The 14,273-nt window shown below is 42.0% G+C and overlaps 1 protein-coding gene across 1 annotated transcript; it reads left to right on the forward strand.

The window, feature by feature from the left end:
* The first annotated feature begins 989 nt into the window (after positions 1–989).
* Positions 990–13,513, forward strand: arhgap35b (Rho GTPase activating protein 35b). Its single transcript, XM_079247523.1, has 7 exons — positions 990–1,635; positions 3,567–7,478; positions 7,805–7,946; positions 9,904–9,981; positions 10,173–10,304; positions 10,545–10,650; positions 10,752–13,513. Exons 2-7 carry the CDS (start codon positions 3,759–3,761, stop codon positions 11,161–11,163), a joined length of 4,590 nt encoding a protein of 1,529 aa, XP_079103649.1. The 5' UTR covers positions 990–1,635; positions 3,567–3,758; the 3' UTR covers positions 11,164–13,513.
* The last annotated feature ends 760 nt before the right edge of the window (positions 13,514–14,273 follow it).

The following is a 14,273-nucleotide window of genomic DNA, read 5'->3' on the forward strand; positions in this document are numbered from 1 at the left end:
TCCCATGGGCCATTTGTGGCCCTTGGGTTTTATTTTGCCCAGATGTGCCATAAACCCTTTTAAGTGTAAAACAGGCTAACAGAATGCCAGCTATTCTGTTTCATCACTTGTTTGCAGCACCGTAGTATGGAAAATATAAAGATATACAGAATAACTTGCCGACCCCATTTAGTCTGTGTTGCATTTTTAATTAACACACATTATGTACTAATACTTACTTAGACTTACATTTGAAATGTTACAAGTGATGGGTTGTGTTCTCTTGTCCATTTTGTGAACGGCATCAAATATAGCTGCTACATGGCACCACAGAATAAACTATCCAGCAAAGAGCACTTCAAATAGTTTATTATTTACTAATTGGTCAGATTTTTATACTTATTGTTGATATAGTCAAGTCAAACATAGGTTGGACATGTAGTGGAGTATTATGGGGCCCCTGCTGTAGATCCCAACTAAAGAAAATATTTAGATTATATATATATATATATATATATATATATATATATATATATATATATATATATATATATATATATATATTCTATTTTTTGTATTATAAGTACCCTCTTTCTTTGTCTAGCAATTCCTTTGTGTTACTTAAGCTAATAGGAGCTAGGATATATATATATATATATATATATATATATATATATATATATATATATATATATATATATATATAAAGGATATATATATAAACAAACTAGCAGACACAAGTTTTTGTTGTAGTCAATGTGAGAGAAAACAATCTTTATTCCTGTGGTCACTCCCAGGCAATATGTTTGGTGAAATGGTGGCGTACCATTTGAAATATGCATTTAATGCTGAGGGATTGGCTACTTTTGAGTGATGAGCTCCTGCAACGCAGCAGTGTATTGGTGAGTTCCAGCAACAGAGAGCCGACCTGCTGCAGTTGTGTGAGGGCGCCGCTGGGTGAGTCCCTCTCTCCGCTGCCTCTGTCTCCACAGCTCCCTTTTCCCAAAGAAAAGAAGAGGAGATCTAGGTCCGGGGAGGAGGGTCGCCGCCATTATCGGAAAGCTGACAGAAATCCCACTTTCACACACGCAATCTACTCCGAAATTGACCAGGACATGAACGATTTCTCTTGCAGTGGGGGACGTATTGGAAAGAAAACAAGGCGGCGATTGCAACAAACTCACTGTTGTCTCGTGTGCGCGACCGGCCCAGCGTTATTATGTGGGCACAACAATGGACAGAATAATTATTGAAAAAGCAACGTGGTGAACCGAGAGGAGGACGACTAAGCAGAATTTCACACGCCTGAATTTCACTGAAGACGGGGGGAGAGAAAAAAAAAAAACCTTTTCGCGAACAAAACGGGATTGCTCCATTGTTTGGGGGAATATTTATTTCTTCCTTCCCAGCTGCTTTCAATTGCAACAAAAACATTGTTGCATATGTTGCACGGGAATCCAGACATGGGTGATGGAGATTTAATTCAGACAACTCCATCGCATTGAATCGCAGGGAAATCGGTGTGATATCTGAATAGTTCCCCGACCCGTAGTAAATCCTGCGGCTTTTGCTTTTTTGCACATCAGGCGGCGGCGGCGAGGGCTGCGGCAAGCGCCGGCCCGACAGATGCGAGAGGAGAAAGGGAGAAATGCGATGGTATGTATCACACAGTGCTCTCTCTTCTTAACTGGCTATTTCCTCGTGAAGCTGTGGAGTGCTACGCCCTAGAATAAGTGAGGAAATAGGTTCCCTTTAATCACCGCCTGCCGCCGTATAGAGGAGGGCAGGTTAGTCCAGATCCCGGCGCTGCAATTTCATTATGTAGACAGCAGGCCTGGCGTGGTCAGCCCCTCTCTGTGCACCCTGTAAGCCCATGTTAACCGTTAATCCTTTGCTGAATATATCACATTTACTGAAATTTCGTCCCAGTAAGCGAGGTTACATAAAGGAAGTTAAGTGGAGATGCGTTGTGGTTGGGCTGCTTGGATGGTGCCAGATAGGGTAGTTTTGGTTGTGTTCATGTGCAGCAGAACTTGCCTGTTCATTCGGTTATCAGGCCTGTAGCTCAGCTGAGCTGTGTGCACTGCCCATGGTTGCTTTTGACCCTGCTGGAGCTGTTTGCCTCCAATCAAAGGGCATTACACGCGATAGGCTTCTGATTTCATTGTAACTGCATAATATTAAACCATTTTAGCAGGGATGTTTGATCCCAGGTGGCCTTTCTTTTAATTATTTTGAACTTGAGCTGATTTGTGATCCCAGAATCTAATCAGAGCAATAGTAAAGGCAGTCATTATCAATGCTATTAAATGAATGGGGTGATCAAGTTCAGCTTCCTTTGGCTTTGATTGTTCGTGATATTTGTTTTCTGTTAATAAGTTCCTTATTGATTGTTTTTCTTTGTATGTGGAGATGCACCAGAGGCTGGGTTTTCACTTAATCTATCTTAAAAAAACAAAAAAAAATAGTCCTCTTTACTTAATAGTAAAGATTATTTAAATGCTTGTCATTCCATCAATTGATCAGCTGATGTCATTTAAAAGAGGATCACTCCCAAAATATTTACCTTAAGCTGGATATTATTTCATTGTTTTATATCACAGGGTCTCTCATCATGAGTGGGGTTGTGTTTGAAGTCTCCTCAGCGATGTAGATAATGACTGTACAAATATATCTAGATGGACCAGCCCCCGGTCCAGGTTCTTTTTATATGTCACCATGTGTTTGGGGGGGGTGTTAATGATGATTAGATTTTATTATTAGACAAAGTAACACACATATTAATTCCACAAATAAAACAAGAACCAACTGGCCAAATGTACAACAAATCAAGTCTGGATCTACATCAGAAGTCTTTTACTCTCTACTTTTGGCAAAGACCCACCTCTTAAAATATTCTTTTAAATCTGTACACAGATTTGACTAATCGAAATAACAAAAGAACCAAACCCACTCCATTTTCTCATTGGTGTTTTAATAAGGCCTGCAGCACTGGAGTGGGTACCAATTTGGCTCTTGGTTTAATAATTCATGCAAAAATCTGTGTTCCTCCTTACGCGTATACATATTTTTGGGCGATAGTACATTATAAAAAGAATCTGTGGTCTATGCGTTGAGATATTACAACTGGGTGGTCTTCCTGTTCTTGTCACAGTTTATGCTTATCTGCTGACAAAATATAATTCATAAAAACTTGATGTTGCACAATAATGATGTTTATGCAGCAATTTTACATTATTGCAATTAAGTGCTGCCTGCAAAGACACAGCCATGATGCTTTAGCATTGTAGCTATGGATTTGAAAAAAAATCACCATTGTTAATGTTTAGGATAATACATGTGGCCTTTATCAAATGGTTGAACGAAGCCTTTGTTTAACTTTGATTGACTAAAAGTTATTAGAATGCGATTTATAATTATGATAATAATGATGGTGACGATAATATCCAGATATATGTAAATTTGATAAGTACATGAAGCAGTGTGCTTGTGTTTTTTTTTTTTTCTTTAGATGTAAAAGTATTTTTGGATTGGTCAGTTTGTTTGATTTCCATTTTGTTTTTTGTTTTTTTGTTTTGTTTCTACAGGATCTGATTCTCACAAGGAACGAATGAGAGAAGCCACCACTCGTATCACTGCATTGTTTTTTATTATCACTGAAGGCCGGCAGAGGAAAGAGCAGTCTGATCTCCTGTGTGGATCAGCAACTTTATGGACAAACATCTTAGGGAAAACCTTTATACAGTGCCTGTTTATGGCAGGATGAGTGTCAGAAGGCTATGATGGCAAAAAAGCAAGATGCACGATCGCCCATTTACAACCTCATTGTGGTGGGTTTGTCAGGAACAGAGAAGGAGAAGGGGCAGTGTGGGGTGGGCAAGTCCTGTCTGTGTAATAGGTTTGTGCGACCTAGTGCTGATGATTTCTATCTGGATCACACGTCAGTGTTGAGTACCAGTGACTTTGGGGGTCGAGTGGTTAATAATGATCACTTTCTGTTTTGGGGGGAGGTGTCTCGGGTCCTGGAGGAAGGGCCCGAGTGCAGGATGCATGTTGTGGAGCAAACTGAATTCATTGATGACCAGACCTTTCAGCCACACCGTAGCACTGCTATGCAGCCCTATATCAAACGGGCAGCCGCAACAAAGCTGGCCTCAGCAGAGAAGCTCATGTATTTCTGTACAGATCAGCTGGGTCTGGAACAAGACTTTGAGCAAAAACAAATGCCAGAGGGCAAGCTGCAGGTCGATGGCTTCCTGCTTTGCGTCGATGTGAGCCGGGGCATGAACCGTAACTTTGATGACCAGCTGAAATTTATCACAAACCTATATGGTCAGCTTAGCAAAACTAAGAAGCCTATCGTGCTGGTACTCACCAAATGCGATGAAGGTGTCGAACGCTACATCAAAGACGCACATACCTTTGCTATCACAAAGAAGAGTCTACCAGTTGTTGAGACGTCAGCACGTTCAAATATAAATGTGGACCTTGCCTTCCTCACTTTGGCTCAGCTTATTGATAAGAGCAGGGGTAAGCCCAAAATCATTCCCTATTTTGAAGCCCTGAAGCTCCAGAGTCAGCAGATAGCATCTGCCAAGGATCGCTATGAATGGTTGATTAACCGTATTGTAAAAAATCACAATGAAACCTGGTTAAATGCTAGTCGGCGCATGAACACCTCACCAGAGTACAAAGAGTATGTCTTCTTAGAGGGAACGGCTAAATGCAAAAAGCTTTTCCAACAGCATGTCTACCGTCTGAAGCAGGAGCATATTGAGAGGCGCCGCAAAGCGTACTTAAGCACTCTTCCATTAGCACTTAGTTCTTTAGTGCCAGATCTGGATGAGATAGATCAGCTGAGCTGGTCTGGAGTGCAGAAAGTGCTTGAGTCCAAGCAACACTTTGCTCACTGGTTTGTTGTTCTGGAAGATTCACCTTGGGAGGACACATCTCACATTGATAACATGGATGATGAGCGAATCCCCTCAGATCTGCTGGAGACTGCTGAGGCAGAGGATATATTTAACGCTCACCTGGAGCATCTGCGAAATGAATGCAGACGGGCAGAGATGAGGCAAGAGTTCAAGCAAAAGTTGGCCTCCTCTCCCTTTGTCACACCTGGGAAGCCTTGGGAGGAGGCCCGCAGCTTCATCATGAATGAAGAGTTCTACCAGTGGCTGGAGGAGCCAGAATACTTGGAGTTGTACAACCGCCATCAGAAAGAGATCATTGACCGCGCTAAAGAAGACTTCCAAGAGCTTTTGCTTGAGTACTCTGAGCTTTTTTATGAGCTAGAAGTGGATGCCAAGCCAAGCAAAGAGAAGATGGGAGCAATTCAGGAGGTTCTTGGAGAGGAGCAGAGGTTCAAAGTGCTACAGAAGCTCCCTGCAGAAAGAGATGCTCTTGTGTTGAAGCATATCCACTTTGTCTATCACCCCACCAAGGAAACCTGCCCTAGCAGCCCTCACTGCGGAGACTCAAAGATTGAGCAACTCCTAGCTTTACGTTTCCCCACATGCTACCCCTTTTTTGACGTGAAGGCTCATTTTGGAGACACCAAGGCAGACAGAATTAACTTAGTCATACTTGGGAAGGACGGACTGGCCAGAGAATTTGCCAATGAGATTAGGGCTCTCTGCACAAACGATGACTGGTATGTGTTGGATGGAAAGATGTACGAGTTGACACTGCGGCCCATTGAGGGAAATGTACGTCTTCCTGTGAATTCCTTCTACACTCCCACTTTCACCCCTCATGGATGTTTGTGTCTGTATAATTCAAAGGAGTCCCTGTCCTATGTGGTGGAAAGCCTAGAGCGACTTAGGGAATCAACTTTAGGTCGTAGGGATAGCCAGCTGGCACAGCTGCCTACATCTCTTCTTTTAGTCACTAAAAGAGGTGTTGGATCCTATGTTGACATAGGTGGAGACACTGCCTTAAACCTAATAACACAGGGACAGCAGGTTGCAAGGAGACTGCAGTGTACCTTTTTAGACCCAGCATCCCCTGGTGTGGGATATGGCCATAATGTCAACGAGACTCAAATTAACCAGGTACTAAGGGGCCTTCTAGATATTAGGAGGAGCACATCTTTTAGTAGCAGCTCCCCACCTCTCCTTCCTGAACCTACAGGTCTCCGGGACTCTCCTCAGCAGCCAGTCCAAGAGGCAGACCTTCGTATTGTTATGTGCATAATGTGTGGAGACCCCTATGACATTGAGCAGCTCCTTTCTCCTTTCCTAATGCACCAACATTGCAGACCTATGTCTAATAGTGGCACCTCTGTGTTGCTGGAGCAGACAGTTGGGGGACACAAACTGGCTATAGAGCTTTCTCTACTCTCATATCATGCTTCCTTTACTTTGCGGAAGAGCAGGCTAGTGCATGGCTACATTGCTGTGTACTCAGTCTCCCGAAAAGCCTCCCTGGAGACCCTTTGTGCATTCTTGTGTGAAGTTCAGGACATCATCCCAATTCAGCTGTTGGCTGTAGGAGATAGCCAGGCAGAGCTTACTGACAGTGATTATGCCTGTGAACAGCTGATTCAGGGGGAGGAGCTAGCGCATGAGATTGAGGCTCGTTTCAATAGCGTGGTCTGTGGTTCTGGAGGAGTGGTGGGAGGCCTGCACCGGGTAGAAATGTTCCATTCATTTCTGATGGAGGTGGTGGAGAAACGCAACATTGTGGAGGCCACGCACATGTATGATAATGTTGCTGAAACATGCACCTATGAGAATGTGTACTCCCCACGCTGCAGTTCTCCCAGTCCAGTCACCATGTTTATGGATTCGGAGGATGATGTAGAGCCTTCTCCTCCTTATTATGATGGTACACTCTCCTCTCATGGTGGGGGCTTCAACCTGCCCGACTTGGACTCCAGTGACATCTCTGTCATCTCTGATATCAGGGACTTTGAAAACAAGCTCAATAACAAAATGGCACCCCAGGGGAGAGTCAAACCAGGTGTCACTTTTGATTTCCGGAAAGTGAACCGCAACCCATACATCGATACGCTGGGTCATCGTCGGTCCCTGCCCACTGCTGTTACCTGGGTCCCTGGTGGAGATGTGGGCTATGATCCTTCAGACTACGCCGAACCTATCGATGCTGTTTCAAAGCCACGCCCTAGCAATGAAGAAATCATCTACTCGGTTCCACATGACAGCACGCAAGGCAAAATCATCACCATACGCAACTCTAACAGGATGCACTCTAATGGAAACGGCTCTGACAGTGAAGCAGACAGCAGCTCTCTGGAGCGAAGGAGGAAGTTCTCAGCTGTTGGGGTGAAGCCTCGTTTGTATCGCGATCGCTCCAAGCGTCTTGGAAAGTTCAGCAGCTTCCGCACAAGCTTCATAGGAAGTGATGATGAAATGGGCGCACTTCCGAAGTCCAAAGAAGACGACTTTGGAACCTTAAAAGGAGACAGTCTTGTTAATGAGGAGAGTGAAGACCCAAAGAAGAGGAACATTCTGAAGAGCCTCAGACGAACAGCCAAGGTGTGTATTATTACTTTGCCCTTTACAGTATGTTTATTTTATAATGTAGTCTTCCTTTTCTTCTTCTTCTTTTCCCATCTTGCTCCAGTGAAGAACTAACTTTTCTGTTGCTACTTACAGAATGAACTATCCTTTACAGCTCTAGCACAGATATTTAGAGGTCATCTTTCCATGAGGATGCTTAAACTGAACATCCCATTGTGAGAGGATCTATACAAAGTTATGGAAATGAGCAGCCACTATGGAGTGCAGCTATGGCAGGCAGCTTAGTATCAATGAATTATCTGTTTGAAACAATCAGAGCCCTTGTCTTACTCTTCCTGCAGAAAACAAGACCAAAGACCCGTCCCGCCATTCCCAAGCCCATGGAGAGCAGTTACTTTGGAGTCCCCCTAGTGAATGTGGTGTCCCCGGACAGACCCATCCCTCTCTTTATTGAGAAGTGCGTCCGATTCATTGAGACAACAGGTGAGCTCTTTTTTTTCCGGTCTTTTGTGAAATCTGAAATAATAAAGTTTCCATACACATAAAGTACATGCATCTATGTTATTCTCCCTTCCAAATCCAAAGAATTTACTGTAAATTACAATAGCCTTATTGTAGCTTATTTCCCACAACTGGGCGGAGGTTTCAGTGCTTTAAGTTGCCTCTTATGCAGCTGACATGGAGACCTTTCCGACATCATTTGCAAACAACTCTGAGATTTGTCAGGTGGGATCTTTGCTGACTCATTCATTAAAGCACTTTAAACAGTCAAACTGACTCAGCAGTGACAGAAGTACTTCAAAGTCTGAATGCCTACAAGCATAAGCCATGTTGAATAGTTTAACTGTACATTGTGTGATGTGCAATTGATGCACATCGCAGTGCCTTTGAACCAACATGAGACACTTTATTTGCCTCATTTGAACATATGCTACACCAGCCATGTAAGACGATAGTATCTGATCATCTGCTCCAAGCAGAAGTTCAGGATTAATTTAGGGAAAGTTTAATATAATAAGGTTAATTTGGGTAAAAGTAATCCCAGTTTTAGCCAAAAGCTACAACCTCAGATCTCTGTGAATACTTGCTTTCTAAGTTTTTGTTTTTTTTCCCCCAGTTTTCATGCTGAGTTGACATCTGCTCTTGACAGATTTCTTTATCTGATCATCTGCTCTGGGCACAAAACACTTGCGAAATCTGACCACACATTTGCAAAGTAGTTGTTTTCAAAAATGGAGAAGTGAAGTAGGTTTGCAATTCCCACTAGAACATCCACACCTGCAGGAACAACAAAAATGAGGATTAAAAAAAAAAAAAAAAGTAGTGCAAGCAGAATTTAATCAAGTCTGTTAATAAAAATGTAGATCTGGTAATTGCCATCATTGGATTCTTTCTAATGCTACTGATTTTGTGATCCAAACATGCTTTTGGTCAAAGTGACAGAATGGGACAAAAAAAATCACTCAGACTTTGCCCCAAACAGGCCAGCACACGAACAAACAACCACTACTGTGGCTGGCAGTGATGCAACCTCACAACTTAATAACAGTCACGATATAGCATTCACAATAGTGAAGAAGATCACAAAATAGCTCATAGTGACTGTATTCCTACAGTAACTATTTATATTCTACTAAAGACATCATCCTCCTATGAAATGAAATATTTATTGGACAATTACATTTAACCATGTCCTCTTATTAAGCCAAGCTATGCAATGACTGCAGTGAGTGATTGCAAATCTATAAGCTGAATTTATGTAAAACAATAAATTCACGTGATAATTTCTGCCACATCTTTATTTATTTTTATTAATTGTTCAGATGTGCATTGGTAAGTGTGATATTTTTATTTTTTTTTATTTTAACCAGTCACCTTTATAAAAGGAGCCTGCCTGGATATTTGTCTGAATCGATGTTACAGTCTCAGGTGACTGTTAGGCGTGCCGTTTGAACACAGCCTGCAGCATTTTGTTTGCTATGACGGGCACTTACTGATGCAGGTTTTCTGCTCCAATCGGTGCTGCATGTGTGCTCTCTTTGCAAATATCCCATTATTTTCTGCTGCTGTTTTTCTTTTTTTTTTAAAAGAGAATATTCTGTCGTACAATTGACATCCATGGAGGCTGTTGACTTCAAGGCATCGTTAAAGGCACTGATGTGATGAATCATGGAGTCTGGCAAGCATGCCCTATAGGATGGACAGCCATTATGAACTTTTCCGGAACGTCCGGATGGCACAGCCTGTCCCCGTTTCCGAAGCCACAATGTGATGTCAATGTAAAAAAACAAAAAAGATGGTGTAGTTCTCCAGAAACTGGCAGCATCTATTTAGTCATTTCTGTTTGCAAAGGAACTAATGAATTGTTTGTGCTTTCCTTGTTTCCCCACTGTGACACCCCACCCACATATCCCCCCCTACTGCACTCTTCCTCCTTCAGGCCTGAACACAGAGGGTTTGTACCGCGTCAGCGGCAACAAGTCAGAGATGGAGAGCATGCAAAGGCAGTTTGAACAGGGTGAGTTGCTCATCATAATTGTGTGAAGCAGCTGTTTGACATGTAATTACATGGCTGCATAGTCAAAACATAAACAGAGAGATATCAAAAGAAAGTGACAAGCAGCTGATTATTCAATCCTGATGACAGTTGCTATTGATGGGCTCATTTTCTCTCATGATCCCTTTAACGCCGCCATTCTTCTTTTGTAGATCACGGATTAGACCTTGTGGAGAAAGACTTCTCCATAAACACTGTGGCTGGAGCTCTAAAAAGCTTCTTCTCTGAGCTGCCTGATCCCCTGGTGCCTTGTGCTCTGCAGGTGGAACTACTGGATGCGTTCAGTAAGCAAACACTGCTGGGATGGGAGGGTCTTTACTCGAACATAAAAAGATTATTTCTTTATGACGGAGGAGGGCAGGGACAGTTTTGACAGATCTGCTTTTCTCCTGTTTTGTGTTTTAATCTTGAGAAGAACAGATTTCTTGGTTGCACAGAGGCAACTTTAGCTTTAAATGACTGTGGCGCTTGTGAGATTTTTTTTTATTTTTTAAAAGTAATTGCGGAAAATTCTGTGTGCGCAGAAATCAGTGATCGAGAACAGAGACTGTACACCATGAAGGATGTCCTGAGGAAGTTCCCCAGGGAGAATTATGATGTCTTCAAATATGTAGTGAGCCACTTACACAAGTAAGTCATTAGATACGTCTAAATCTCAGATTGTGTCTCCCCCCCCTCTCACCCTAATATAAGAATATCTAAATTGGTGTGGTGTGTGTGTGTTTGCGCAGGGTGAGCCAGCTGAGCAGGGTGAACTTGATGACCAGTGAAAACTTGTCCATCTGTTTCTGGCCCACCCTCATGAGGCCAGACTTCACCACTATGGATGCCCTCACTGCCACGCGCACCTACCAGACAATCATTGAGACCTTCATCCACCAGTGTGCATTCTTCTTCTACAACCAGCCCCTCATTGACTCCCCCACCGGCCTGGGAGGCCTCCCCGCCTCACCCACCACCACCCTCGGCGGGAGCTCTGCCTACTCTTGTTATCGCTCCTCTCCTCCCCACAACACGGCACACTTCAGTCCTTTGCAGCAGTCTCCTCCCACCACCCCCCAGTCACCCCTGCAGTCTTTGCTTCCTCCCCTCCACCAGCACCCCCACTCCCACCATTCCCCTGCTGAACAAGAGACACTGTGAGAGACGATGAAACCATGTGTGCCCATGACAATTCTGGACCTGATCACCGACATTAAAAACATGCACACTCACACGAACACACAAGAAAAGAAGAAAATATCGAAGGAAAAACAAACAAAAAAATAAACAAACAAACTTTCACACCACATTCTGATCATAGACAACCTAGATTATGAAGACCGGGGGATGGAGTGTATCTGAGAAACTCCCCCAAACTGCTGTTTGTGTTTATAGTTGTGTGCATCATGGTGGGCTTTAGTGACCAATGTAGCTTTGCCCGGCCTCCGAACATCTGATCACCTGGAATTGGATGTTGGATCAGAAATGGAGGAACAGGAGTCACTGTCACAGCAAGCCTCTCATCCATCAACAGCCACCGCTTATCCTACACTAACAAGAAATAGAAAACCTCTACAACAAGCTGGAAGAGATGATTTGTGGCCGCCATGTTTTTATTATGTGTGAAACTTTTTTATTTTTCCTTTTTTTTTTTTCTGTTAAAAGTACTGCCACTGGATTTATGGACCGGCCTTCTGTAGGTCTTTTGGGCAGCAGTTTGCTCCGTAGTAGCAGAGGTTCCTTTGTGTCTTCCTTTTTGAGGTTTCTCTCATCGGCTCTATTGAAGGAGCCGTCAGCATTTAGGAGGGAAGGGAAAGGGGGCAGGGGGGACCACATCCAGGCATGCACTTTAATGATCACTGTTGTTTTCTTGTTTGTTTGTTTTTTTCCATCTTAAAATTTTTTTTTTTTTTAAATTTGTTTTCAACATACTCATTTCTAGTGTGTGTTTTAATTTTACAGCTCAGAAACAGCCATACCATTGCCTCAACAGAGCTTTGGAAGATCAAATTTTGTTTACATCCAACTTGTTTTTGTATCCACAAACTTATCTGAAGCACTTTTGGATAGTGTAGTGTTAAATAAAGTGAAGAAATGCCACTTTGATTAATTGTCAATATTGTTTTAGTGCTTGAATGTGGCATCAATGCTGGCGTGTTTAACAAGGTCCTTTTTATAGGGGGGAAAAAAAAAAGTCTTTCAATTTGTTCCAGATGTCCCATTTTTTTTTAGGTCAATGGGGAATCTGAATCCGCTTCTGTTCCTCATTCATCCAGCCATGTGAAAAATGGTTTTGTTTGTCTTCTTTCTAGCTGTTTGTTGATCAGAGTGGATGTTTAGGGACTTTTGTTTAAATTAGGCCATTGTGTTATCAGAGAAGACTTTGCCTGCCATAAGTGAAGGAGAAATGTTGCCATTTTGAATGTGTACCTAGTCATACCATAATGAATTTACATTACCATCTGGTGTCCATGGAAACCAAATGCTTGAAACATGATAGGTTGCTGGATGCGGTGCTGTGGCTGTCCATCAAACCAAGCTCTTTGTATTCCTGTAATATAAAGAACCTTTAACTCAGAAGGTCTAATGTTCTCAACGTGCCGTTACTGCTCATCCTGCTATACAATACATCAACCAATGGGAGTGAAATATTTGTGAATGGGGAAATATTCAGGAAGAACCGCTGGCTGTAGTTGATTCATCATATGCTGGCATATTGTAGCCCCGTTTCATTGACAACAAGCTGCACATTTTCAGCTAAAAAAAAAAAATAAAAAGGCCCCTTAACTTTAATCATTGAAGTCACAAGAGGAAGCACCATCTTTCTGATGAGGACAATGGACAACCATGCTTATGAGCTCTGGAGGACTGAGGCCCTGTCATGGTTCTTGGTTGCAACAAAATCATTGGTTGTATTAGTATTTGGGATCCGTTACTGCTATTTTTTGGAATTGTATTGTTGGGAAGTCAGTCGCGTGTTAGAATGAAGTAAGTGCTCCAAGCTTGAAGTTGTAATGTTCAGACTGTCACAGGACAACAAAAGCAACAGTTGTCATTATACACACGATTCTCGGGAGTGTATAATGTTACTGCATCACTTGACTTTGGACAAAACCTCGGCAAATCTGCCCATTCAGCAAGCATCAAGTGTGTGCATACTACTCTATAATGGTTGTTTATTTGTATGTTGGGGAACACCACCCTTTAGTCAATGGTAGAAAACATTTCTAGTGTGTATTTCAATGATTGAAAATCCATTTTTACAATTTTTGTGAATGGTTTGAGGCCACTTCAGTTTAGTGCATGATTTAAAAAAAAAACAAAAAAAAAAAAAACTCATTGAGGGAGAAGAATGACAACCTCTTCCTCGTTTAAAACATAAAATTAGTACAAGATCAAAACAAATATTAAAGTGAAATAGCTGAAACAAGGAAGTTATGTACTGTGCACCAGGAGCAAACCATGGAATTTGTCTGACTGAGAATAGTGTTTGATGATGGCCTTATGTGAACTGTACAATAGTTAATAAATTAAATCTTGTAAAACTGTCCGGTTTTCTTGTTATCTGTGTGAATATGTCAGTTTTACAGATATTTTTTTTAAATCTGGGAGGACTAACACCATTCATTGATGTCACAAGTTTGACATGATATTGAAAATCCATTGTGAAAAGTGGATTCATTATTATAATTTTAGAGGATGCTGCTTCTCACTTATTTATCTGCAGAATAGTAAATGTGGTTTTCTATAATTACTGTTTTCCCAACTTGACTCGGCTTGGCAACCAAGTAGCAAGCCAGAATATTTTGTGCAGCATTATAATAGCTCTGCAGCATTCCATTCAAATAAATGGGTGAAAAACACGGTGCATGAAGCAACCCTAACAATAAAAAGCTACCTGTGGTCATCAGTCATTACATGAAGAAATACCTGTTCTGTATGACAAAAGAAACTATAGTATTTAGGCAGTGGTGCATGTGGCTCTGAGAAACATCAATTATTCAAAGCAAATCCGCCATGAGCGACTGCACTCATTTAGGAGAGGACTTTCGTCACAGTATCTGTTAACCTATGTGGAGGGGTCAGACATCATAAAGTCATTACGCCATCTAGTGGCTACAGAGGTGTACTGTCAGAGCTTCCCGTGATGGAGGGACATGCAAGTCTTTTACATGAATAAAACCAGTTAAATTTTCATCTAAACAGAGCTTGGGTGAAACTAAAAATCCTTCATGCAAATTAATAGTAAACTAAAAGTAAATATTACACTG

The sequence above is a fragment of the Telmatherina bonti genome (assembly GCF_933228915.1).
Source record: "Telmatherina bonti genome assembly, chromosome: 10".
Taxonomy (NCBI): domain Eukaryota; kingdom Metazoa; phylum Chordata; class Actinopteri; order Atheriniformes; family Telmatherinidae; genus Telmatherina; species Telmatherina bonti.

Coding starts and splice junctions, on each gene's coding strand:
- arhgap35b (XM_079247523.1), top strand. CDS start 3,759: ATGATGGCAAAAAAGCAAGATGCACGATCGCCCATTTACAACCTCATT. Junction 10,305..10,544: donor GGAACTACTGGATGCGTTCA/GTAAGCAAACAC, acceptor CTGTGTGCGCAG/AAATCAGTGATCGAGAACAG. Junction 10,651..10,751: donor GTAGTGAGCCACTTACACAA/GTAAGTCATTAG, acceptor GTGTTTGCGCAG/GGTGAGCCAGCTGAGCAGGG.